Below are 27,072 nucleotides of genomic sequence, written 5' to 3' on the forward strand. Positions count from 1 at the left end.
CTATTCAGTACGGTTTTGTATAATAAATGGCATCCCATAATTTGGGATTGGATCAGTGTTGGATTGGACAGGAAACAACTTTTTTTTTTTTAAAGCCATCAAAAAGTCTTGGTCTGATGACAACTTTAAAGAGCATTTGATATGAAATGAGGTAGAAGAGATACTGGCTCTTGGTCAAAAATTATGACATCTCTTTGGCCACTGCAAAATGAACACCTGGCAACTGCATCTCTTCATTATCAAACTCTTCATGATCTGCAGGAAAGATACCAGTTGGCAAAAGATAAATACGACACTAACTTGGAGCACAAACGCTGTGCTTGAGGGGAAACAACTTCCCACAGAGATATTTTAAGTGAGCTGCTAAACAAAGAGACTTGAAAGAAAGGTTTTGATGGTCCTTTGCATTTCATGGCAATCTACATTTCTCCCAAGTGAGGTGGTGACTTTTGTCTTGGTGTTTACATACCATAAACATACCTCTTACATAAACTGTCACACTTCCATGGACACTCATGTTTTTTTTAAAGTAAGACTACAAGACTGCATTTGGCTTTACATTTACTCTCCATGCTGCAGGATTTCATACGCATCACTGATAATGTAACTGTCTCAGCTTACATAGGTTGTCGTGAGCTTAATGAACAAGCCCACTGAGATACACACCTCTATCCCAATTATTTTCCTCAAATTTCTTTTTCAAGAGCATTTAAAAAAGTGAATAAAAAGCACAGTAAATAGGAAATATTATGATTATTTCCTATGTTCACCAGCAATACTAGTAAGAAAGAAGAAATCAGTGTCCCTAGGAAAATGTTTATGTTCATATAAAATGGGAAGGTGAAGTACCACTATTGGTTCACAATAAAATAGCAGACCAAACTACCAACATTACGGGAAACTCTGATAAACAATAACTACAGCAGAAAACATAAATGATCAGCAAACCACGTTCCTAAATGTACAAAGGTACCAAACAAGCAAAAATATGGTTCTCCTGGAACTAATTCAACTGACCAGAAGACAATGTTAGAGCCTTTGACTCACAAAGGTGATGAAATAACTTGCAGTGTTCCTGCAAGTATCACTATAGACAATTCAGTGCTTTCAAGTAACTACCTGGGTCCTGGATCTTAAAAAGGACTGAGAGAAAAATCAGGATCTAATCTAGTGCATAGACTCAGAGGTCACTAGGAGAGGGCAGAGTGAGAGTAAAATAAACTTTGCAGCTCTGACAATAATTGTGATAACGAGGCATCCATCTCTCAGAGAAAGTGTCCATCTGCAGAATAACTGAATGAAAAAAATATCTCTTTCAATGGAATCCTTACCCCTTCCTAATAATCTAGAAACATCCCTTGGTCAGATATGCTTTGAAGGCCATTAGTCTGTAAAGAAATACACTAACCTTGTACATAACATTTATCTGCGGCTCACCACAGCAGATAGACTACTTTGAAAGCAGTCTTTCAAAAACCAAAGATGACTTAGGAGACTGGCAAAACTGCACAGCACCAGACGCTGAGCCTGCTTGTGTTCAGGGTCTGGCAAAGGCACTGATAGGAACGACTTCAATTTCCTCCTCTACCCACAAGTTCTCCTGTTTGACCTCAGGCAAGGCAGTCATCCCTTCAATGCCTCATTTCTTTCTGAAATAGCAGCAATGTCTCATAGCACTGTTATGAAAATAAATAGGGTTATGCAAACAGATCCCAAATGATCCATGTATCTATCACAGGAAAATAGACAAATGAGCCTGCTCAGGAGTGCTAAAATTATAATAACCACCATAAAGTTAAGAACAACATTACTGACGTCTTGGTAAAAACTCCATTTATCCTGTGTAATTCATTATATTCCTAAATAATTCCATAGTATTTCAAGCTCACATTTGAATATGATAAATCTGTAGGGAACAATCTGCCGGAGGGCAAAGAAACAAAATTATCTTAAATGCTGTTCTCTGAACCCGATTTTCATAAATCATGAAGAATGCTTTGTGAAAATGATTATGTTATTATTTCCTATATCATGTCGTTAAATCAAACACAAAACTTCAAAACCTGAAGTGCATCACAGAGAACAGTGTAAGAACCCCTACTCAAAACTGTACTCAGTCTGCTCAGGATTTCTTTACAAATTCCAAACACACAAAATGACATGCAACAGAAGAAAAAGAAGTCAGATCTTTAAATCAGGATTTGAAAAGCACTCTAGATGCATGCTTCATTTCACAGACAGACAAAAACCATAATCAATTTAGAATGATCTCATACATTATAGGCAAACAATTAGGGACAGGAAAAACTCAGAAATGGTCTGATTCAAGCCCACCACACTCAGGACAGATCTACCGCACTGTTGTGCCAGGAATAGCACAGGACCTGTTTCTCAAGAGATTTTCCATATCCAAGGCAAAACTGGAAATACTGCAAAAGCTGCAGCTTTCACGGTAGCTGTGCAAACAGAATCTGGCACAGCGACACCTTCAACTGTGACTTTTAGATGAGTCTGCAGCAGAGATAGTCAAAGTAACATTATGGCATTTCATGTTTTCAGTCATCAGCTAAAAGTGTAGGCACAAGGAATGAATATTAGGTTAAAATAAATAAAATTTAACTTCAAGTTTCAACAGAAGTTTGATTTGTATTTGGACTGAAAAAGTCCGATTCAGAGGTAGGCCTAGAATTTTTGCTTAATCCACACTTGTTTGCCTAACCTTTCAAAATCATCAAAAACAAAAGGCAAGAAACGAGTCTTAGAAAATATAATGTCTTATTTTATGAGCTTCCAGCCCACTTCAAAGTTGTCTAAAAATACACAATACAACTTTGTCCTGTATATCCTTACTCAGGTGGACAGCTGCACTGATGTAAGATTTTGTTGGTGGGTTTTTTTGGTGGTTTTTTTTTTTAAATACTTTACCCTCTCATTCTGTTCAACATATAAAAGACACAACAAAACCAAAAATCTTAATTCCACACCACAACATGGAAGAAAACCAAGATTAGGTCAGGAGAATACAGTGCTATTGATGCACAGGCACAGCAATTGAAAAATACCTGCTTTGTGAATTCAAAAGCAAAGACACCTACTTTTTTATTACTCCAAAATTACAGTAATTAAATAGATTCAAGACTAAGGTAGAGTCACACAAAGACAGAAAACAAAAAGAAAAGCTAGTGTTCACTCTCCTAGGAGAAACAAAGATGACCCTACCTTAAATAATTCAAACTCCTTTTTTGGCATGAACAGCTACCAATCCACAAGAGATATTTGCAGTTAGAATAAATGCATACACATCGATTAAGACTGAAATTACCACCTCTAAGCAAATAAGTAGGAAAAAAAAACACCTTAAGGGGAAACATTTTGCTGTATCTCTATCAGCTTTATTCTCACATTAGACTATACAATACAGAAAAATCAACCTCAGCCTGTATAAGAAATACAAATCTTTTCACCCATCAGTGAAACACACAGATATTTCAGCCTTGCTGTGAATCACACACATGCACGCTTCAAAAGAAAGTTTTGCTCCCAGGGAGCAGATGGTACCTGGATGGTGCGGGTATACGCAGGTTCTGACCATCCTAGACCACCTTCTTGATTCCTTAGAGGGTCCAAAATGTTGTTTGGCACAAAACCTGTGCTGCCACTTTTATTCTGAACCTTCCACCACTGCTTTCTGTCATCCAGAATCTGAAATAATTTGGTAAATTGGTTACATATTTTTCCTGACTTTCCTCCTGCCAGTACTTAGACTGTGCATCATTTCAAAACAAAACCAAAACTTTGCCAGGTTCTGTGATTGCCAACAGATCTTACACAGACATCCCTAAGAAACCCCTGTAGGCTTCCTTGATTATGACCATCATTAATTCTACATGGTTGTACTGCACTTTTCAAAACAAGGCTCTCAAGAAAGGATATGGAAGAAAAGTGTGTAACGAATCTCTGTAAACTCAGACATGTGCTGGACCAGACCGCAGAATGAAAATCAAACACTTGTGCAGAGAGGCTGGCTTCTCTACAACTTACATGCTGTTGACAAAAGAAATAAGGAACTACTAATAACCCAAAGAAAAGTGCATCATTCTAGGACAGCACACATTTGGAGAGAAAGCACTTCTGAGTAAATAGGGAACTGGAGCAGGAACAGTCCCAAAATCTGATTACCTGCCGTGCAATCTCATACACAACATTTTCTCTCTGTTGCTCCCTCCCTTCCTATGTCTAGCTTTCAGGGTACCAGCTCTTCCAGGAAAGGGGAGTCTCTCACTATGCTCTATGCGCACACAGATAGTGTTTGCCAGAGCCAGTTATTTAAATACTACTAAATGTGACTTTTAAAAGCAACACCAGAGAAGACAGAAGAAACACACAAATATATTTCTAGCATGGATCTCTATAGCATCACTTCATAAGTCAGCACAGAATCTCTGTTTATCTTGCCAACAAGGCAAAACAAATTAATTGAACCTTCAATATTAAGGAAATTAAAACAAATACATTAAAGCAATCATTAACAGCCACACTGTCCACAGGAAAGGTACCCTAAGCTCTGAGTAGTACCAGAAATCCATGTTTTCTCTTTGCAAAAGAAATTACCTCTACAATCTCTTCCTTCATGACAGAAAGTTCACTGTTGTTTCTTGCCATAAATTCGTACTTGCATTTGGCATATTTCTTGGTATGTGCTTTACTGTGTGCTTCATAGTTTCTGCAAAACAAAGGTCAGACTACTATTCAGTGAGACATTCAAGCAACCAAAAACACAGACAAAATGCCCTCTTCCAGCAACATGCAAAACATTTAATGCTACCTATTAAAACTACCTATTCATAACACACCAATTTAAGGGTGGAGTGGGTGGGGTGGGGGGGAAGCAACAAACAAAAGAAAGAGGCAGTTGAGCTGGTTGAGCTACACGGACCTCTTGAACTGCTAATCTTATCGGCTCACTGCTTGCAAGATGTATGATAACAACTTAGATTAGCAGGTGACATTGTTTCAAAATAACCATGTACACTATATTTAGTCTGTTTTCCTACAGTAGGTTAAACAATCATTTGCCATATAAACAAATGACTATACTTAGCATATAATTGATATCTGGTGCTTTGTATGAAATTGTATTTCTAGCATTCATCATAAATTGCTTCAAGTATGTAATAGACAAGTAAATTTTTCCCATCATCACTGATGGAATTAAACTCTAAAAAAAATGGTCACCTACTGTAGATCAGTTTTCTTAATTGACTATAAGATACCATCAACTAACAACCTCAAGTTACTGTATCAATTGAAAATGAACAATAACTTCTTGGCAGTTACAGACTTCATTGTAGAACACAGCATACCACAGTTTAACTCGGTGCTTTTCCATTTCCAGGAGGAAAGACCTGTTCAGAATGCCTTTGGCGAAACAGGTACTAGCTTCTTTGATGTAGTTAGTACCTCTTCAAGTTGAGAAGCCCCCCAGCCCCCTCAAAACAGGTCCAAAAGAAACAACACGATTCACTTACTGACAATTACACCCAACAACCTCAAACCATACCAGGTAGTAAAGTTGAAAAAAAATAAATCCAAACAGATAATGAAAACATGTGGCAATCAGTGGCTTGAAATGCTGCATACAACATCACAGCACAGGGATACGAATGAGGACTGTTGCCGATGTTGGTGCTGTGTAACCGTGAGTCCCAGGTGTGCCTCAGCAATCCAGCAGTTACCTAGCTATTGCACGGCTGTGGAGAACTGTCTCACTTGACTTGAAGAACAGAACAAAGGAAGAGTAATATTTAGATTGATAGATTATTTCAAAAGAAAGACAAAACACTAGAAGTGTTTAAGGAGAGAGTGAAACATGGGATGAACCCTAGACTGCAGAATAGCTGTCGTGAGGCTGAAAGATGTGTGAGTAATCCCAATGTTTTCTGCCACCCACTCAAAATTCAATTGATTTTGAACTCCTTCCTTACTATCTCAGCGATATGACTAATCTACCTCTGAAGGCACTTTTAGCCTGCCTTTCCAAACTCATTTCACTAACTGGGTCTTCCTACCTTGTCCACACATAACTACCCTGATCCCTTCAAAAAACTTAACTCAGGAAGAATTTTTTAAAATGCTTACATTTCAGTTTTACTCCACTCTGTGGCTATCAACAGCAACATCCCCACAACATGGGCTGGGCAATGGCTGTGAGTGTCTGAACAGACCACAATTCTTCAAGCCCAGCTTAATGAGTCAAACAGTTTACTCGGGGCACAAATCTTCTCAGTAGTCCCCCTACATCCATCCTCCACTGCGTTTTCTTACTGCCTATCAGATAAACCATAACTGAATCCCTCTGCTCTCCAGTGCATTGTTGCTCAAAGCCTAGTGGATTGCACAGACTTTCAGGGTGATTTTCTTCAAATAACAGTGCAAACCCAAGCTACAAAGCATATCACTTTCAAGCACCACATAACTTGCTGAAAAACTATTCAGTACTCTTTCAGTATCAGAGGGAGTCCTTGATATACCTAATATCACACTGAAAGTTTAAGATCCTGATACTTGTTTTACATCACCCAAGGAAAATCCACCTTACTGGATATCCTGGCATGTTGGAATAAGGGTCACTAAAGTTCTCTGTAATTAAAATTTCCCTGGACATTTCTCTGTAACCTACCAGTTCCTCTGAAGGTAGTGGGTGAGTTGGTCACTGCCTTTGGCCCACTCGTTAGGAATGTCAGCTTTGAACAAGAACCAGAATTTGATGGTTGAAAGGGTCAACTTGAATTTCTCACTCCCTCCCCCAAACCTACTCCGCCACCTTCTTCACAGATACTTTACAATTTATCTTTAAATGGAAGCTACGTGGGGTAATACACGTTAACAGCTTTCCCTCAGTAATAAGCTCCTACCAGGCATGTATCGTATGTCTTGAGAGCCAATTAACAAATGGAAGTTTGTGTCATGTTGAACAGACTGGAAGATAGGGGCATGCTGTGGATGTCTGCTGGCAGTACCAGCCATCTAGACTCACTCCTACAACCAGCGGTGAGAAACAGGCACCACTACAGCATGTCTCATTTCATATCTTTCAAAAGACTAATTTCACTTTACATTAACTGCTTCTTAGAAACACCCATTTCTCTTTACCCGCCACAAAGGAGGCTTGGATGACTCTTTCAGTTGCAGCCAGATACTATTGATGATATCACTATTCAATGCCATAAAACTCACTCTCTGGACCTGAAATTGAGGCAACAACATTTGCATGGAATAATCTTACTCTGAAAGAACAAAATAGGTCTTATCACGTTACAAGTAAGAGAGAAAGGAATTTAGAGTACAGATCACCTAGATTGCAAGCTAACTGGTCCTGAGACAAGAACTCAAAAAGTAACTAAGTTTCAGAAAAATTTAAGAGCTGATTAATACTGCTGTTGTTATGAAGAATACATCCAAAGTTCAGGAAAAAAAAATCAAGACTTCAACTAGCACAACACACAGGAACATGTTTGCACGCAAATTAACAACAGGATCTTTAGCACGTAGCTCAAAACTAGGGATTATGCAAAGGTTTTCATCCAAAAAAATTATATCAATGCTGTTTTAACCTGCAGTCTGATCCCAAAAAACTTAGCTTAAACATCTTCCATGGCACATAAGCAAAAATACTGTTCATATGGTGTGCATGGAATATGTTTTGGCATGGGGTAGCAATTCCAACACTGTTTTACCAATTTACTTTCACAGCTAGTGGTGGTATAAATTCTCCCCACAGACAAGGCCAAGACTCCAAGGATCCTTGCATTTGATCTTGTCAAGCTATTTCGACTTAGGCTAAAATGAAGGGGATGAAAGAGTATGTGCAAAAAGACACTGGTTGCTATGCAAACACTTCCGAGCATTTTCTGTAACATTTAAAAAAGAATGGAAGAAATGAGGAGTTACTATTCTGAAAGTGGATATTTATGCACCAGCCCAGAAAACGAAAAGCAGGAGGCTAGAGAGTGCTAAGTGAGCAGCTAAGTAAATCAAAACAAGTACAGGTGAATCTCCGAGAAAACGTGTCATTCTTTGTAGTTCTGAAAAGAGTAAAGATTATATTTAAAAACATGAAACAAAGCAGAAATAAAATTTTAACCCAAATAGAAGGATTCTGTGTTCTCAATTGGGTTGGAATTCCACTATATAATTTTTGACAAAAGCATCAATTTAACAGCATACATAAATAAACAGGGTAGTTTCATAGAAACCATACCAAAAAAGTCTTAATCATGTGCCTTAGCGAAGCAAAAGCAGAATACCCACTGCTAGCCAGAATCGCTTCCTCATAGAAATAAGACACAACTCCAGACACAACCAGAAGTAATTACAGACACCGCCACCCCAACAGCAGTAAGTCGGGACAGTTATCCACAGCACCACGTACGCCATTGATTCAGTGTTACCTATCTACATGTCGGCTAACAGTTTGCTTAAAGGCAGCAACAGCCGCCCCCTGGTCCAGCAGAGGCCCTCTTTTGTAAACTGTGTTACTGAATGCATACCCATCGGACGGAGGGTAGTCAGGAACGCTGGGAGGCTGGAAGACAAAAAAGAAACAAAGCCACAAAGTGGATTAGTGTCATCAGTGGCACTGCCTAGTTCACGTAATCCAGCACCCTGAGGGTCTCTGTCAGCACTCACGCATCCTCGGGTGCTCATGATTCTTCTATGAAAAGTTAATAACTTCTGCATTTCAAATACATAAACAGGGAGATCAAAAGGATAAGGATAAAAGATTTGTGATCCTAAGTCATCCCACTGCATTAATATTGCAGTGGATACTCTTTAGAAAAATAGTTCTCTGGGGCAAGGTCCATGTCATCTTTCAGATATCACTACAGCAACACAACTTATGAACAATGGCTGAATGGCTTTAAAATAAACCACACCAAGAAACCATGTTGAGCTTTTGTTCTAGATGCATGCTTAAAGCCAGAAACCTCTAGCTAGCTAACAGTAGCTCTGTTTAAGAAATAAAACCTCCCAAGTAAAACTATCACTCTGTTGCAGGATATGAAGTGGCTCATTCATTTCCACCCTCTCAATGAACATGACTATAGTCAAAGAAATGCAAAAGGGAATGTGACAGTATAATTAAGGAAAATAATCAGGAAAATAATAAGGAAATTATTCTTAAACAGCAGTCTTTTAAAAAAACACCTTACATTCAGCAATGATACTCTGCTTCTAAGTAAGAATTATTTTAACCACCATTCCCCAAAACAAAAACAAAGCAGTTCATTTCTGGAGATTATGACATTGAAATTGCTCATTCTAGATCTTTTCCTTATACCACCATCCAGTTGCACAAGTTAGAACAGCTGAGATTCATCAGAAATTGCCAAATCTCTACACCTGGTTTCCTGGTCTTATTGGTGTTCTGTGAGGTTTTTTCGGTTTGTTGGTGGGTTTGGGGCAGGGGGGGAGGGGGTTGTTTGCTTTGGTTTTTTGGTTGTTGTTTTTTTTAATTTTTTTGTGTGGCTACAGAAAAGTCACTCACCTAATTTCTGCCTCCAAGTATCTGACCTGGCACCAAAAGACACTTGCCTATGCAGCTGAGGGTTGGTTTATGAAATGAAATTAAAACTGCATAAAAACTCCCATAGACATAGAATTTTCTTTAAAACTATACTATTAAGACCACTTTGAAAAAAATCTCAAGCGTCACCTAGCTTACACTTTACATCAAAATTCACCCAGGAAGCAGGAATTCATTTTACTTCACACACAGATTATTTGCATCACCTCAGCCTCACTGGACTCTCTTCCACCAGTTCCCCACTGTTTCACTGCCATTTGAAGCCCTCCTCACTGAACAGATTCCACTTTGAAACCCCTCTGGTGGGAGCTGTGTGTGTAGCTAGATCTTAAGATTCAGGAACGGAAAGAAAAAGGAAAATAAAATGGTTCTCATGAGCAGGAACCTCCAATGCACTTTTCCAGCCAGATGCCAGAGCAGTCCCTGCCCAGCAGGGAGGGCAGCCACACGCACTCATCCCCTCTCCACTCCTGGGGCAGCACAGCTCTCGACATGCAGCCATGGTCCTCGGGAGAGCAATGTCACACCAAGACAGGAGGCAAATCAGTGGCAAGAGACAAACACTTAAATCCTCATCTTATTTTTCCAGCCAGCGCTCTTCATTAAATAAGCTGTTATGGCAGACTTACAAAAGAATAATTATTCTGGTCATCACCCACTCCAGGGTGGTCCTTTTGCTGCAGACAAACAGCATTTTGCACTAGCACAGCTTTTTCCAGCTGAGCACCTACAGCATTTCACAGCTATTAAGCAGCTCAAGGCTTTTTCCCCCTAGGGATGTGCTGAGGAGGCACTGGTGCAGGCAGCCAAGGTACCAAGGTTATAGTGCTTGCCCAAGACCACGTGGGAATCAGTGACAGTCATGAAACTAAGCCCTGACATCACAGGTGCCGCGCACTCAGGGAACTGCGATACATATTATTTATTTTTGGTCTTTCTAAGATTAAGACAAAGAAGCTAAGTTGGCACAAACAATTATCAATCCAACCGTTGCCACCATGAAAAAGAATGAAACTAACTCTCTGAAACACAAGCAAGTAAAATACCTCAATATATTTATCTGCCTCCAAAACTGTTTTAACTTATTATATATAAAATAACATGAACTTCTTATAATCATTAGAAGAGAAAAAATAATGCACTTCTTTTTTTGAACACTATTTTGTCTTTTTTTTTTCTTTAAATTATTTAGAAGGAGCACAGGGTAAACAAAAAAATCTGCATGGAAATGTAAAGCTGCAGAGAAATACTGAGACAGCGATTGATAAGACATTTTTGGAAGATGACTAGGGAAGGGGGTGACAGCAATGGCAACAGCTACATTTCACATTATTGTGTCCGTTAACTTTACTAAAAATGCTTTTTTGCTCAAAATGAATCACTGGCAACAACTAAGTTTTTGGCGCACTTTTTCTTGTATATCTTGTTAGGTATAAAGCCAAACTGTTTTAATTAATCAAATATCTACCACATTAACCTCCTTTGCTTGGCAGACTTTTTATCCAATTTGTCTCTATAGCTGAGTAGATTTTTTTTTTTTTCTGGACTGATGGAGATTGTCATGAAAACAAAGTTTTATTATGACAAGCTTTCCACGGGCAGTTTTCATAAACTTTTGCTGGGGAAGGTTTGTTGTCTCCGATAGGGAATTGCTCTGCAAAAAACCACCATGCCCTAAAAGCCAAAAAACCTTCCCTCGAACCTTCTTTCATATGTGCATTTTTTCACTAACAGATTAAAACCCCAAATATTATAAAATTAAGATAAAATGCAGTGTCCTTGGGTTAAGATATACTCCAAATATTGTGCAGATTGCTCAAGGAAGACAGGAAAGACTATGGACTAAACCTAGAAAATTCTTAGGTGCACTTCATATCACAGCTGCTAACAGGGGACCTCGGACTAAATAACAATTGATTTAAAGTAAAACTAGCATAGCAAAAGAATTCAAAATTTTGAATTGGAACTTATGTCCTGCCAAAAACAAAAAGCTCCCAAAATGAAAACTTTTATATGTTTAAAAATGCAATAGGGGTTTTTTTTGTGAATTAAAAAGAAACAAAATCCATATATATTCTTAGAATTGTGAGAAAAATGAAAGTACATTTTCTGACCAACTCTACTGAAAAAGTAGGGAGAAGAATCTCTGTTAAGAACCAAAGGAGCAGACTATAAAGTTGGTCCAAAAGCACACTCTGGTTTCTCTGAAGGCTTCAGATGATGGTGCCTGTTTCCATTCTCTAAATAGAATAACCTGTCTTTTGCTAAATTCATCACATTTCTTGGAAGAAAAGGATGGGAAAATGTTCCTGTATAAGAATTCTAATGGGCAGCTGTTTTTCACAAGTAGGTCTAAATTACCTGACATGGCATTTTTCTGATACCACCTCTGAATACATTCTTGCAATACAGTGAAAGCATCAAGAAATTAATGAAAGGAATATTAAACTCCACATTTGTGAAGCAGTAGCTTAAATCCAAAATTGCCTGAACAGTGGTGCTTTTTCCCCCTAGCATCCCATCCAGCCTTGCATGGATGCACATTTAAGAGCATTTTGGTTCAAATTCTGCCTAAATATATGGTCAAAAAAACCAGCATCTGAAAGCACAGGTCAAAAATCAAATTGAACCTCAGGGGCCTGGACTACCATCCCAATTGAGGTGGGAAAGTGCACCAAGTTCAAGGAGAGCAGCAGGCAAAAGCCTTCTATTTCTCCTAATCACATTTTTGGTGGCTGAACAGGTATTTGTTTTTTTATAACTTTAATGTAAGTGTAATGAACTTGCACTGATATAGCAGACATCAGACCATGGTTATTCCAACAACATCACAGATTATTTTCATCATGAAGTAAACAGTTGGCGTTGCCTTCAGCTAATTTACAAAACACTGTTGCAGGTAACCTACCTCAGCTGACAACCTTTTCATTTCTTGCTTCCGCTGTTGCTCTGCAACATTTGCCACAGACTCAGCCAAATGATTGAGTTCTTGCTCCTTTGGAGCTCCCATGAAGTTCAGCAAAGGAGGCTCCCAACCATTTCGGAAACGGGGGACATAAGGTGGAATAAAATGGTCTTTGGGCCAATCCGCTCTGTATGAAAAGTAAATTACAGATCTGTATCAAGGGCCATACAAATATTGGTTTAATAGATTTCCTAAAAATTGAAATGCTTTAGAATTTTTATTAGTATAGAGGAGATATTGGGATTACAATAAGGCAGAATTGCACAGGAACACAAAATTGGCAGAAAACATTGCTTGACCACAGCCATGCTCCCTACTGTACCCTGCAGAAGGAAGCTGCTCCTGCCGTAAGGACATGTCAGTGGTAAAACACAACAAATTTCTGTCTTCTCTCACAGGATGAATAATAGAAAAATCAATCATAAACAAATCTAGGATTTAACTATTTGATGGGGAAAGATATTGCAATGCAGCATTTATGTGCAAGCACCAGACAAAAGACTCCAAAGAGACAAAGTCTTCAAAGAGAAAGTCTGAAAGCAGGTATGAAGTATGGAAGCTTAGGGGGCCTAGCTACACCTAAGCCCAAAAGTTAAACAATAGCTTTTACTGACAAAACCCCCACGACTGGAAGTGCTCCAAGACACAAGAATTAGTATCATACTTGCTGTTTCATGGTCCAGATAGCTCTTTTTAAAATGCTGTATTACTTTTCAGAGCTCCATTAGCATTCCCTATTGTGATACAAAATACCCAAACTAATACTTGCACACTCTGTCACTGCACTATACATAACACACTGTCCCACAATATACATTACTGTATCTTAACAGTGAAAGCAGAAACAGGAACATACATAACATCCTTTTAAAAGTCTTCTTGTTGACACTGCTCAAAACTAAGGGGCAAATGCTGCCAGTTACACAAGTTGCAGGAGCAGTCAGAAATTACTGGCCCATTAGCAGCCCTGAGCTAGGTCAGTAACCCGTGAGTTTCATCATTCCTGTCTCCTGCTACACCACACCAGAGCGTACCTCTGGATACCGAGATCAATCAGATCATTTCTAATCTGCACAGGTCAAACAACTGTATTCCAGGTGCTTCATTCTTCACTGCCCAACATGAGCTGCTTCTCTTTCCATTAAGCTTTTTTCAGGACAGATTAAACAAATGATGGTGGCAGTTCCCAACGCAAAGAGCCCATTATTTTACCCAGTGATTCATTTTCCCTGCACAAGGCTCCAATGCTATGAAGCAATTTCCACTGCCAGTCCCTCCACAAGCTGCTACGAAGACAGCAGAGCTTGAAGCAGGTAAAGGCAAGAGAATGGTGCTTTGCTGGGGTAAGCTCTCAGGCAGTATCAAGGAGCTGCAATTCCTGTTCCCAGTGCATTTTATAGTAGCAGACTGAACCATAAGCCTAAAGGATGAACAACATTCAACATTCCAAAGGATGATAACATTCCTAGTCTGGCAGGAGAGTGAGATCAAGAAAGGGAAAGACTTGTATATCACTCTCCCTACTCCGAGGATGTTTGTCACTCCATGCTCTAGGGCTTTCTGTGCAGCCTTTCTTACCAGCAAAACACTCAACTACTTTTTAATCAATCAATCAATTAAAGAAATCCACTTGGTAGATGTTTATGTTCCAATTTAAAATCTAAAAGCAAGGATGAATGAACACAAAATACATGATGCATTTCCAGCCCAAGTGATTGCATACTTAATCATCATCAAATGTGCTTTACTGCAGATTAGAGTTAAAACACACTTTGCTAATTTAAGCTTTTTCTTTTGAGTGTTCTATTTACCTAAGTAACTTGGAACCACATACTTACCTCAAAAAGAACAAATGCATAAAATAGTTCATTTTTAGCTAAGTCTGACCATAACAGTGCAACGTGTAGGATATGCACATGTAACATTGTTCAGCCAACACACATCCAAAAATTATAAGCATTTTCTTTACAGCATTATGATGCTTTTGAAGTAGTAAAGACATAGATTTTCAGCTTTGATAATTACTGGAAATTGAAAATAGAAATCTCTATCTTGTTCTTCAATATTTGGCCAATTTTTATTGCGTCTTCTTCAAATTGATTTTTAGTGAAGTCCAGATAGCTGGGTTTGAAAAATAATAGTGAAAAACAACTGGAAACATGTAAGAGAGAGTTCAGAAAAAATTACTGCAAGAGATTATGTCAAGAGGTTCTTGATACTATGGAGAAAACAAAAATTTCTGTCTGCATTTTCTCCCTCCTTGAGACCCCTAAAAATCAAACCACTCCCAAATTCCACTGGGGCTAAAGAGCTCCTTTCCAAAAACTTTGAAGAACAGCTCTGAAGAGTCCAAAGTCTAAGAAATTAATATTGAGTTTATTGGGGGGGTGGATAACGTCAATAAACTTGACTTTAAAGCTTATCAATAAAATATGCAAAGGCTTTTTCTCACCTGGCTTTGGTCCATGTGTCACCCAATGACATCCATAATTGGCCTTCCTCACTGGTGACAGTATATCGCAGGAAGTCTATAGTATCTTTTGTTAAGAGGGGACTGAGAACTGTACCAGCAAGCTCTGGCCCTCCTGTTGTCTGTACCACCTAAATCCCAGTATTGAAATAATACAAAGAACGTTGTCAGTAAGGAAGTTACAGTGAATGCAAGTTAACTACAGTGCTGCTAGTAAACATTTATTACTCATGAAAACAACCCCTCCAAAAAAACTCTGAGAAGCTAACGATGTGTCTTAATGTCCTACAGATTACTTAAACCATTTATTGCAGAAGAACTGCTGTTTTGGTCACCAACCATTTTATATTTAGCCTCACTTTTGGCAATGTTATTTTTGCTCCACTGATCAAAACCACACATCCTTCCATTAAATAGACATACGGCTATGCTTTCAACTCTCCTCTTGCATTATGTAAAGTATCTCAATTTTTTATCAGTAATTAAAAATTATAATGGCTAACTGTAACACACAAAGTTAAGATGATTTAAATAAATATATTTAATAGATAGGAATATACAAAGAAAAGGATAAAAATTATTTTCTAAAAAGATCCTGAGACACACACATTTCTCCTTAGCTATTGTCCAGGGACATATTTCAAACTTGTTATCCTTGAAAAGGTTACAGAGCATATAAACACAAAGAGTGCTGAAGGAAAACACTGAGAAAATTATAAACCTTACCATATGTAGTGGGGTAAAGAGAAAATGAACCAGTTCAGCTGCACTAGGATTCTGGATATGGAACTTTAATTTGGCCTGAAAGAATGGGAAAATGATACATTTTAAGAAACATTTAGCTTTTATGACAATAAATACTTCACATAAGAATGGGCATCCCTGATCAGGCCACAGGTCTGCCTAAGCCCAGTGTTTCATCTGCAACAGCCACTAAGTGCAAATGCTCATTCACCCAAATGCTTTTGAACCCACGTGTATCTTTAGCACCTATCATGCAAAACCAGCAGTTCCACAACTGAATTATATGCTTCGTAGAGAAGCATCTCCTTTGGAAATTCACCACCTCTTAGTTTCACTAGTGTTCTGTAGTTCTCTTCCAAAAGAAAACTGAGCAATCCTCTACTCGCTTTTTCCAGTGATGCTCATAACCATTTACAGCTTTATTACATTCTTTCTCTGTTTGGTTTTTTCCAGGCTAAAGTAATTTCTTTGAGCATTCTTGTCCTCCCTCAATTTTATTACACTGGGATCATAACAGCATACTGATGTTTTTTATTTGTTAATTATTTTCTTTCTCCAAATGGTTCTTAACATTTGTTTGGTTGATCACCGTTGAACATGAATGACATTCTCACAGGAATCTGTATTGCATCAACATTTGTTCTGGTTTAATATAGAGATTTTCCCCCACCTGTCCATGACTACCATATCTATCAATGTTGAATTGCATCTGTCACTTTATCTGCTATCATGAGATATTTCTACATTTGTAGACTCTATAATCCCCATTTGCCTAGACACCTGTAAACATGCTGGACAGCAAAGGTATCTGCAAAGGCATGTGGGATGCCACTGCTGAATTTACCGCACTTTGTGAACTGGCATTTTAGTCCCATAATTTGTTTTCTATTTCACACAACAATCTAAGCAGCTACATTCAACCCCACAGCAGCTCAGTTTCTTTAAGAACTTTGCGGTATGCAACCTTGCTGGATGTGTTTTTGAAATCCAAAGAAATAAAATCCAAGGAACTTATGGATTTATAGACATTATTTTGTTTTGCAAGACGCACGTTTGCTTCTTACTCAACTTAATATACCTGCCTACAAACTGCATCCCATGTGCGGGTACCTGGTTGTCTCAGATCCTTGGAATGACTTTAAAGATTATCAGCATTACCTTAATGACTTCTCTTCCTCTGCAAGAAAGGCAGTTTGAGAGAGGTTACACACTGTACTGTGTGGTTTGCTGACTTAGTTTTTGGAATAGATTGATTAACGGTGCCCATTCAAACAGGGCTTCTATTCACCTGTCTGTAACTTGTCATTTTGATTTGCTGTTCTTTAACCCATTATCAGTTCTTCAAATCTGAAACAGAATATCTCGTATCTCCCATAAAAAATGATTTTCATGAACATACTGTCCACTACCAAGGATTTCCGAGTAAACACACATATTAAATCATATAGTTTCTCTGATACAGCTTTTTGGAGGAATTCTTTTATTTACTGATGACCTGTTGGCCCTGCAGGCTCCAGAAGTTAACCAGCATGCCAGAATGTGTTCTTAAAAGTTATAGCAGTTTTTACTGCATCTTGCAGTCTGTTCCTCAAACTGCTTTTGGCTAGCCTCATTCTACTTTCACATCCAGACTTTCCAAAGTGTGCCTCCAAATGAAGAAAGGAGGAGGATGTGTTTTTACTTGTAATAACTTCCTATATATTGTTCTTCAGTCATAACAACTTACTTTCAGTCTTTCTAAAGGTTTTTTTGACAAATGGTAGGCATTTTCTAGAAGCTTCCAGCATGGTGTTTTAAAACAGTTTCCATTCTACTGGCAAAGATTTTATTCTTCTAGCTACTCCTTTTTAATTTCAAATTTTCTAACTAGATTTTTCATTTTATAGAGTCCTCCATGCTTGACATAAAGCCCCAGGAAGTGAAATTTTAGACTGTCATGGTTTAATCCCAGCCAGCAATTAAGTAACATGCAGCCCTTTCTCATTCCCCCCTCTTCTCCTGCTGGTGGGATGGGAAGGAAAATCAGAAAAAGGTAAAACCTGCGGCTGAGGTAAGAACAGTTTCATAATTTAAATAAAGTTAAAATAATAGTAATAATAACAACAACAACCATCACCACCACCACCACAATTGTAAAGATCAGAAGAGGGAAAGACAGGAGTAAAACCTAAGGGAAAAAAGCCAAATGATGCACAATAGAATTTCTCACCACCCACTGACCCAGACAGTCCCTCAGTAGCAATCGGTGGCCCCCAGTCAACTCGCCCAATATGTATGCTGAGCACGATGTTTTATGGGATGGAATGCACCTTTGGCTAGTTTGGATCAGCTGTGCTGGCCATGCTGCCTCTCCCAGCCTCTTGTGCTCACTGACAGAGCATGGGCAACTGAAAAGTCCTTGACTTAGAGTAAGCACTACTTAGCAACAACTAAAAAGTCAGTGTGTTATCAACATTATTCTCATACTGAAACCAAAACACAAGACTAGATCATCTACTAAGAAGAAAACTAATTCTATTCCAGCTGGAACCAGGACACAGGCTTTTGTGGCTCCTGCAACAATGCAGAAGTAAAGCACTGTTACAAGCACAGCTCCTCACAAGCACCAAGTCCTAGATGCTGTTGAACATCAGAACAAGAACTGCTTCTTCTCCTGCACAGAAAATAAAAGACGCAAAAGTGCACATGTTGTTCTTGGGTGAAAAACATTTAAATGCAGAATGAGATAAGAAGTAAGAATGGAAAAAAAATGAACACTACAAGCACTATTACTGAGAAGGATCAGTATGTTCTAAGACTTCCATCTTCCACAAAACAGCAATCCTTTAAGGTCAGAATCACAGCATTCAATACAGAGTTTTGTTAAAAAAAGTTATTCTTAATAGATACATCTAAGAAATATCCATTTCTTAAAAACAGATACTTCCAAATAGCTCCTACAGTTCTGCAATCAGAATTCATTCCCTAAGAAGAAGAAAAAAGCTGATTTTACTCAGTGAATGCAAGAACAATTTTCTGTGTTGGCATAGCTTCCACAGCAATTGGAAGGGACAGTCAGTATCTGAAAGTAAATGCTTTGAAGGTGTCCCACTTGCTGCCTGCCTTTAATAGCACTTGCAGAAGAGGAGATGCCAGGACAAGGCTCTTGATTTAGCATCTCTGCTTGTCGAGAACTTATAAAGCAACAGCAATTTGTCGGATGGAGAGTTCTGAGGCCAGAAAGGTCCCACGTAATGATGGCAAACAAGCACAGAGAGTCTGATGGGCACAGTTGCATAAAACTAAATTAAGGCCACAGCTGGTGAGGCTGGCAAGCATGCAACAGAGCCATGATCCCCACAGATGTTCCTAGAGATTCTTTTATGATTTAAACTCAAATTTTCCAAGTAAAAGGCTTTAAAGAACCAGGAAAAGAAACAATGCTGAAAAAGAACTACACTCATCTAGTCACTGTGTAGAGAACTTGAGGAGCAGCATCCCAAACCTCAAAGGCCAACCTAGGTGGCCAGGCCTGCTCTTGCCTCAGTTCAGCCTTGGATGGAGAAGGAAAAGGTGAAAGTCCAAGACCAGCCAAGTATCAGCTGAGCTATCTTCCTGTGTGCCAGCCAAGGACCAAATAACATTACATTTCCAGGTACGTTAGCATTCTTGAGGAGGATATTTGTGGGTTTGCTCCTTCTGAAAGTGCAGTGGAGATCAGGACAGCAGACTCAGGCTCACGATTCCCTGGATGACATGACCACCTCTGCACAGCTGGTAGCAGTAGGGCATTTAAGACCCACAAGTTTTTCATACATGGACAAGGCACCAGGCAAGTTAGGCAGAAGGCAGAAAACTTGATTAATGCATTCCCAAAGCCAAGATGACCTGCAGCTCCCTCAGGGGTGTAAACAGTAAAGCATCCACCCCCTCTGGAATAGCTGGAATGGCCAAGAAACCCAACTTAATAACTACAAAGCAAATCCATCATGTTACTGATTCTTCCTTCTCCTCTTCATCTTTCACCACAATTTTAGTTCTTCACTTCACCCTAGTGGAATCGGACATAGGAAAACCAATGCAGCAAAACTGACACCCAAATTAAATTTGTAGTGGTAGGGAAAACAAAGACTGTGTTATACTTAGCATCACCTATCCCAGAAAAAACTGTTACCTCGTGCCTCACACCACCATACCCACTAGCAGTCACTTACCAGAAGATTGAAGCCATGTTTGAATTTTTGGAAGCAGTCAACAAATTCATCTGGAGGTGGTGGTTTTGCACGGAGAGTAAGAACCCCCTCTGGTGAACAAAAAAAGATTTTTATATATCCATTTATATTGTATGTAACTTCTATAAATGTTACAGATATAGTAAACACATAAATACATAATAGATTTACCAACTTACAGAATTTTATGGTCAATATAGAACCACAAAATGAGCATTTTCTGCAACCACATCTCTAGTTAGTCACACCCCACACATTTCAAGCAAATGATTTTCATAGGTTTCCCTCTAAAAATATACTGGGTAGGATTTTTTGTGCTCAAAGTGAAAGAAACTGTGTTCACGAAAAAATACCACAAAAAGATACATTTGCTAGCTACTTCAATGATTCTTAGAGAAGCAAATTGTGTGCAGTAAGAACCCCTACCTCCAGGTCCTTTCTTTTTACTTTTCTTAGTTTTCTTCCTCTTTGAAAGTTCAGCAAAAGCTTCAGCAGCTTTTTGAAGTTTGGTAACAAAATATTCAATGTCATCCAAAATATGGTTCAGAATTTGCTATGGGAGAAAAGAAAAGTAACAGTTTCTCTACAGACTCTCAAGCAGAAATACTCCAGAAATCAGAATGACCACGCTTTCAGACACCAACAGCTTCCTCGTAACAAAGTTCATGCTAGAACATTCCATATTTAGATTCATTATGTTTTTAACTTTACACACCTGAAAAGTATTTTTAATCTTAGGTTTTCAAAAACTTAGGACCACCAAAGCTTTTAAAATGTGAGCAACAAGTTTACTAAATTCAGATTGCAGTTACACAATTTGTGCACACATTACATTTTCTCTCACAGCACATGAAAAAATTCTAATTATTTGAATGGACAGCATTTTCCTAAACAGTGTAACTTCATAATCTCCTTTAGTACACAAAGTATTAAGCTAGTGGTTGAATGTCAAAATGTAGTTTTACAAAGAAGTGCTCTTTGAAGAACTGTTTTCAAAAGCAAGTGGAGGAGAATGAATGACCCCCTGGGGAACACACAAATTCAACAGGCCCCAACATGCTTTCCTCAAGACCCTCTGATGTTGCTCAGGGCAACAGCAGAGTAGAAAAGTAGAAAGTTACAAATGACAAATGGGGCAAAATATTTGTTATTGCATACATCGTAGGACCTGGCCAATGTTATTGCTTACAGGCAAGGAAAGTTTAGGTTATACATATACACGGTCCACCTGTCTTTAGAAATGACCATATGTTTATTTTCCAGATACTGGACATATCTGAGTCCCACAAAACGGATGGAATTTTTTATCCTTACATAGTTTGTTGAATTTGGTCTACCACACAAAATTACTGTTTATATTTCTACCTCTTCAAAGCATAAAACTTCACATCAACATTCAGTCCCTTTTTTTCTTTTTTATTTATCCTGTCTTTTTTTTATTTTAAGGAAAAAGAAAAAGAGCTACCACCTATTTATTTTTAGGTCTACCTAAATTTCAGAGACATTAAGCAGTATCACTTGTAGCTTCTCACTTACAACATCTCTGTCAATCCTGGCTGCTATCATCTCTGCTGTTTCTTCATGATCATGGTATTGCCTATGTTTTTCAACTGTAGAAAAGGGAAGAAGAGAATAAGATATCCATATACACAGAATTAGCAACCAACACTTACTATACAGCTTATGCTTTAAAAGATACTAGTGTAGGAAAAAGATGGACAGAATTGTTTGTACCATTCCCTTTGCTCCACACAATCTGACTATCTTGCAACCTAATTCCTGAGCCTGCCAAGTCTCACAAAAAAAGCTTAGGTGTGTGCTTGCCTTAGCTTAGCTGCATAAATGAAATTAACCACAGAAATGTGGTACTGGGGTCTGAATCAAAAAATTACAGCAGAAAGTGGCAGATCATAAATACAGCATAATGAGAAATCATTCCATTTTGCAAAACATGCTGAAAGCTACTCCAGCAAAAGGAAGCAAGAAAGAGTGTTGCCATGACTTCGAAGACAATTTTGATATAAAAGGTAGTTAGCAAAAAGGGATACAAAGTCTGGCAGCATAGAAATGGGAGGTAATGATGTGACAGAACTGGTACTTCCAAATAACAATGGAAGAGTCAGTGACTTTTATTCAAAAACAAGGGTTAACATTTTGAGAAACAGTAAATGTTGCATTTTTAAGTCACACTAAGTACTGCATTGCGTTTGTTAACGGGTGGAATTTTAGTAAAAACATTTCAGAAAAGATCCACATGAGTGGAATAAAAGAAACTGCAGGGACTGCCACATTGCCCAAGTTACAGAAGACAAAGGCAGGGAATGGGAGTATAAAGAAGATGAGGAGAAGATGCAGGAGAAAATCAGCTTCATGACCATCTAAGGAACTTGAAGGTGCACAGGTCCATGGGACCTGACAGAATGCACCCATGGGTCCTGAGGGAACTGGCGAATGAAAGAGTCATGCCACTGTCCATCGTATCTGAGAAGTCGTGTCAGTCCAGTGAAGATCCCACTGACTGGAAAAGGGGAAACATAACCCCCATTTTTAGAAACGGAAAAAAAAGAAGACCCGGGGGACCACAGGCCAGTCAGTCTCACCTCTGTGCCCAGCAAGATCATGGAGCAGATCTTCCTGGAAACTATGCTAAGGCACATGGAAAACAAAGAGGTGACTGGTGACAGCTAACATAGCTTCACTAAGGGTAAATCATGACTGAAAAATTTGGTATCCTTGTACAACAGGGTTATAGTGTTGATGTATGGGGGAAGAACAATTGACATCATCTACCTGGACTTGTACAAAGTATCTGACATTGTCCCACACAACATCCTTGTTGCTAAATTGGAGGACAGGGATTTGACAAATGGACCACTTGGCAGATGAGAAATTGGCTGGATGGTCATATGTTGCAGTCAACAGCTTGATGTCCGAGTGGAGATGACAAGTGGCTTTCCTCAGGGGTCAGTATTTGGATTGGTGCTGTTTAACACCTTTGTCTGTGACATGGACAGTGTGATCGAGACGTCCTCAGCAAGTTTGCCAACAACACCAAGCTGTGTGGTGTGGTCAACATGCTGGAGGGAATGGAAGCCGTCCACAGGGACTTTGAGAGGCCTGAGAGGTGGGTCTGCATGAACCTCATGAAGTTCAACAAGACCAAGTACAAGGTCCTGCACATGTGTCGGGGCAATCCCAAGTACAAACACAGGCTGGGAGGAGAAAGGATTGAGAGCAGCCCCAAGGAGAAAGATTTGGGGGTGTTGGTGAATGAGAAGTTCAGCATGAGATGGCAATGTACACTTGCAGCCCAGAAAGCCAGCTGCACCCTGGGCTGCATCAAAAGAAGCGTGGCCAGCAGGCTGAGGGAGGGGATCATTCCCCTCTACTGCACTTTTGTGAGACCCCACCTGGAGTACTGCATTCAGCTTTGAAGCCCCCAGCATAAGGAGGACATGGACCTGTTGGAACAAGTCCAGAGGAGAGCCACAAAGATGATCAGGGGGCTAGAGCACCTCTCCTATGAAGACAGGCTGAGAGAGTTGGGGTTGTTCAGCCTGGAGAAGAGAAGGCTCCGGGGAGACCTTATAGCACCTTCCAGTGCCTAAAGGGGGCCTACAAAAAAGCCAGAGAGGGATTTTTTACAAGGGCATGTAGTGATAGGACAAGGGGGAATAGCTTTAAGTTGAAAGAGGGTAGATTTAGATTAAATACAAGGAAGAAATTCTTTACTGTGGAGGTGCTGAGGCACTGGAACAGGTTGCCCAGAGAAGCTGTGGGTGCCCCATCCCTGGAAGCGCTCAAGGCCAGGTTGGATGGGGCTTTGAGCAACCTGGTCTAGTGGAAGGTGTCCCTGCCCATGGCAGGGGGGGTGGAACTAGATGATCTTTAAGGTCTCTTCCAAACCAAATCATTCTATGATTCCAACTCCGATCCACATGTGGTGTGGCAAGACACTCAACAAACTAGTGAACCTTTCGTGAAGTAAGAAGACAAGCAGAAGAACAAACTAGCCTTTATTCAAGATAAATGTAATACTGTAGGTAAAAAGACGAAATAGTTCTTAACATTACAGATTTCTCTGAACATTTTTAGTTGTTTTCTTTGCATAGTTGTATATTTTGTTGAGTGATATAGATAATAGTTTAATAAACCAAAAACAATAAAGACTCCATGGTTAATGACTTCTAAAACTAAAATTTTAGTGTCTATTATTAAAAAAACAACTAAACAAACCAACCAAAAAAGGCCTCTGTCTAACCTTAATACAGGCTGTTTTACAGAAGGAGCTTTACTGTTTCTAAAAAATATTTTTTCAAAGATATTTGATCAAAATAAAAATTTTTCCATTAGATTTAAAAAAAAAACAAAACAAACAAACCACCAAACAAAAAAAAATATCCAAACCTATTAGAAATGCTACAGCATTCCTTGGTTAAAGTTTTTTTTTTAAAAAAAAAAGAAGGTAGTTTAACCATACAGGCCATTATAAAGATAAATATAAAATAAATAAATAATGCTGATCTCTAGTCACTTTTTCATCCATGATTATATTTTTTAATTGTCTGAAATATCTGGCCTACGCTCTCCCTATTACTGAGGACAGCATCATTAAATTACTAGAGTTAGGGCAGTACTGGTTACTATGAATGTTACTATGTTCACAAAAAAGCCCAAGTTACAATTGGTAGCCCACACCCCCACTCAATTAAGCACAAGTAAAAGCAGCTCTGAACAGAAATTCAGAAAATGGGTAAGTGCAAGTAAATGACAAGTCTGATTATGACAGTCAGGTCATATTCCCCAGATCAGGCACTGGTGGCTTGGGGCATTTCAGACTAGGCTGGGAGAATGATCCTGTCTGCTCTCAGCGAGGACAGAGGGGTGACCTTGTACAACCATTTCTGTATCTGGATGCAATTACCGTAATTTTTATGAAACTAGCCTACTTTTGTTATTACCAAGCATCACAAAAATGCACTGCCCAGAACAACTGTTTGCCACCATGCTGCGCAGCAGTGGGCTCCCAGAAATACTCACACTCCCCCTGCTCAGCAGCCCATGCAGACCATGCTGCCACACGGCTTCTCACATCCACTTGGGTGATGGTCCCTGGTGGCACAGGGGCCGGTGCCTGTGGTGGTGGTGGGATGGCGCTGTCAGCTTTGGATATCATTCTAGAGGAAGAGAAGCCCACAAGTGATACTTGAAGGGGAAAACGTTCTCTTTTCTAGTGCTTAATCAGAGAAGTCAAGGAGGCCTCACAAGGACCTCTTCTACTGTTGAACGTACTGTGGATTTCCCAAATAAGCAGTACTCAAGACCATGATATGTAAATATGTTAAACACAGTAGGAAACCCACTCCATGATGGTGTTAGCAAATCTTCTTCAGCTGGCTACATGGGAAATGCCCAAGCAGTGCCACATAACTTGATGTCTACAGGCCTGCCAGTTTACACAGGTAAATTCAGTAGCTTGGGTTTTAGTGGGTGGCACTTTTACCACCATACACATTTTACTGGCTGGACTTCCACTTTATGTGAAAGTTTTCTTTAGAAGTTACCTTTCAACCATCACAAGTTGAGTATCTATCCCTAAATTTGACAGGTTGTCAACCACCTGTTTCTTAAAACCCTATCAACAAACCCAATTAAACTTACTGGCTGATTCTCCTTTTTATAACAGTGCCCTGTTCATCCTGTCTTGATACAAATGTATCAATGTTCCCACCGGCAATTTTCCAGTTTTCCAGTTCTTAGCATAGTTCTAAATACCATAAGAAAAGATGTGTTTGAAGTTACTCTGCAGTTTGATACCAACCAACAAGGACATCTCAACTCCTCCTGTCATAAACATACCCCACCTCTTCCCCACACCCCTGTTTAAATGCCAGATCTTCACCTTAAATTCATCTCTTTATAATCGAATCTCATTGATAGCATGCAACACCACCACAAATGCAAAGTGTTACTTGTTCTTTGAACACTGAAAAAAAAGATGTTTCCTTCACTTTTCCTTCCTCCAGTCTCCTGGGCACTCACCGCCACATGTCCCACACTTCTGTGTGTCAATAACCTTGTAGCAACTCGAGAAGGCAATGCCAGGCAGGAGGGTCTTCCCCCGTGATCCGATGCCAGCATGTACATGATACAACTGCTAGTAACCAGCACTAAGCTGCCATGCGCTCATGACCTCTTGGCCTCACGGCTCTCAGAGACTGATATCTTGGATTATTTTTCCCAGCAGATGTACTGACCTACATTCTTCTCCCAATTAAATCTCATTAGTTTCTCAGCATATCCAATGCATTTGAGTTCCTCTGGGTTGCCTCTTTGTGCTTATACCTGTTTGTTACAGTCCCACAGCCAGTAAAGTCTACTAATTTATTTTTAAACCTGCAGATAAAGTTAGACATAATTCAGTTTTTGTTTTGTTCTTATAGGAACATTACTCTAGGAAAACTTGAAAAGCTGTGCATCAGAATTTAACAGGTAGCTAAGACTAATATAAATTCATTCATATAATGGTGACATTTTAAGTTAATGATTTTTCTCCAGCAGAGACTTCTCTATCTGAACCACAAAACTAAGTGTTACCGAGAGATCCTATCAGGATGCAGTTACATACTAATTTTTCAACAAACTATCACCATTACCATTCAGTATCTAAAATATTTGTGGCCTTGTTTCTACACCTCTGTTGGCTACCTCTAATTTCTGTATTGATCTTCTCTGAACCCAACTGACTCTTTTCCCTCACATTTTCCAACTGGCAGAGAAGCTTTCACTACCAGGGAAACAAGAAGTCTTCCGCATCGTTAAACAGGCAGGCAGGAAGATTATTGAATCTTCACTTGCTGTTTTACTTAATATCATTAGATCCCAAAACCTTTTATCATAATCTTATTTACTTTATGGGGCATATATGTTTTTAATTTAAATTCTGAACTACTTGACTCATATGTAGAATTGAGGCATGCAACGCTATTCCCTGGCAAGTGGTATTGATGTCAGCTGTTCCCATCACTAAGCGAGGATTGGGAAAGGTAAGTGTGATGCCATAAATCAAGAGAGTATGAGATAATTGTTAAAGCAA

The 27,072-nt window shown here is 39.1% G+C and overlaps 1 protein-coding gene across 11 annotated transcripts in view; it reads right to left on the bottom strand.

Moving 5' to 3' along the window:
* The window catches only part of EPS8 (epidermal growth factor receptor pathway substrate 8), a 141,070-nt gene that overhangs the window by 14,696 nt on the left and 99,302 nt on the right, over window positions 1–27,072 (bottom strand). For 10 of the 11 annotated variants that reach the window (XM_055807881.1, XM_027782818.2, XM_055807886.1 and 7 more), the window contains 10 exons: window positions 25,017–25,153; window positions 21,513–21,586; window positions 20,403–20,529; window positions 19,959–20,047; window positions 15,748–15,822; window positions 15,004–15,152; window positions 12,495–12,678; window positions 8,451–8,584; window positions 4,612–4,723; window positions 3,559–3,702 (listed from right to left, as the gene is read on the bottom strand). In XM_055807881.1, the coding sequence (XP_055663856.1) occupies window positions 3,559–3,702; window positions 4,612–4,723; window positions 8,451–8,584; window positions 12,495–12,678; window positions 15,004–15,152; window positions 15,748–15,822; window positions 19,959–20,047; window positions 20,403–20,529; window positions 21,513–21,586; window positions 25,017–25,153 (1,225 nt within the window). The remainder of the gene's footprint in view (window positions 1–3,558; window positions 3,703–4,611; window positions 4,724–8,450; window positions 8,585–12,494; window positions 12,679–15,003; window positions 15,153–15,747; window positions 15,823–19,958; window positions 20,048–20,402; window positions 20,530–21,512; window positions 21,587–25,016; window positions 25,154–27,072) is intronic. The other variant, XM_055807888.1, reaches the window with a different exon arrangement.

Source organism: Falco peregrinus, chromosome 6 (genome assembly GCF_023634155.1).
Source record: "Falco peregrinus isolate bFalPer1 chromosome 6, bFalPer1.pri, whole genome shotgun sequence".
In the NCBI taxonomy this organism is placed as follows: Eukaryota; Metazoa; Chordata; class Aves; order Falconiformes; family Falconidae; genus Falco; species Falco peregrinus.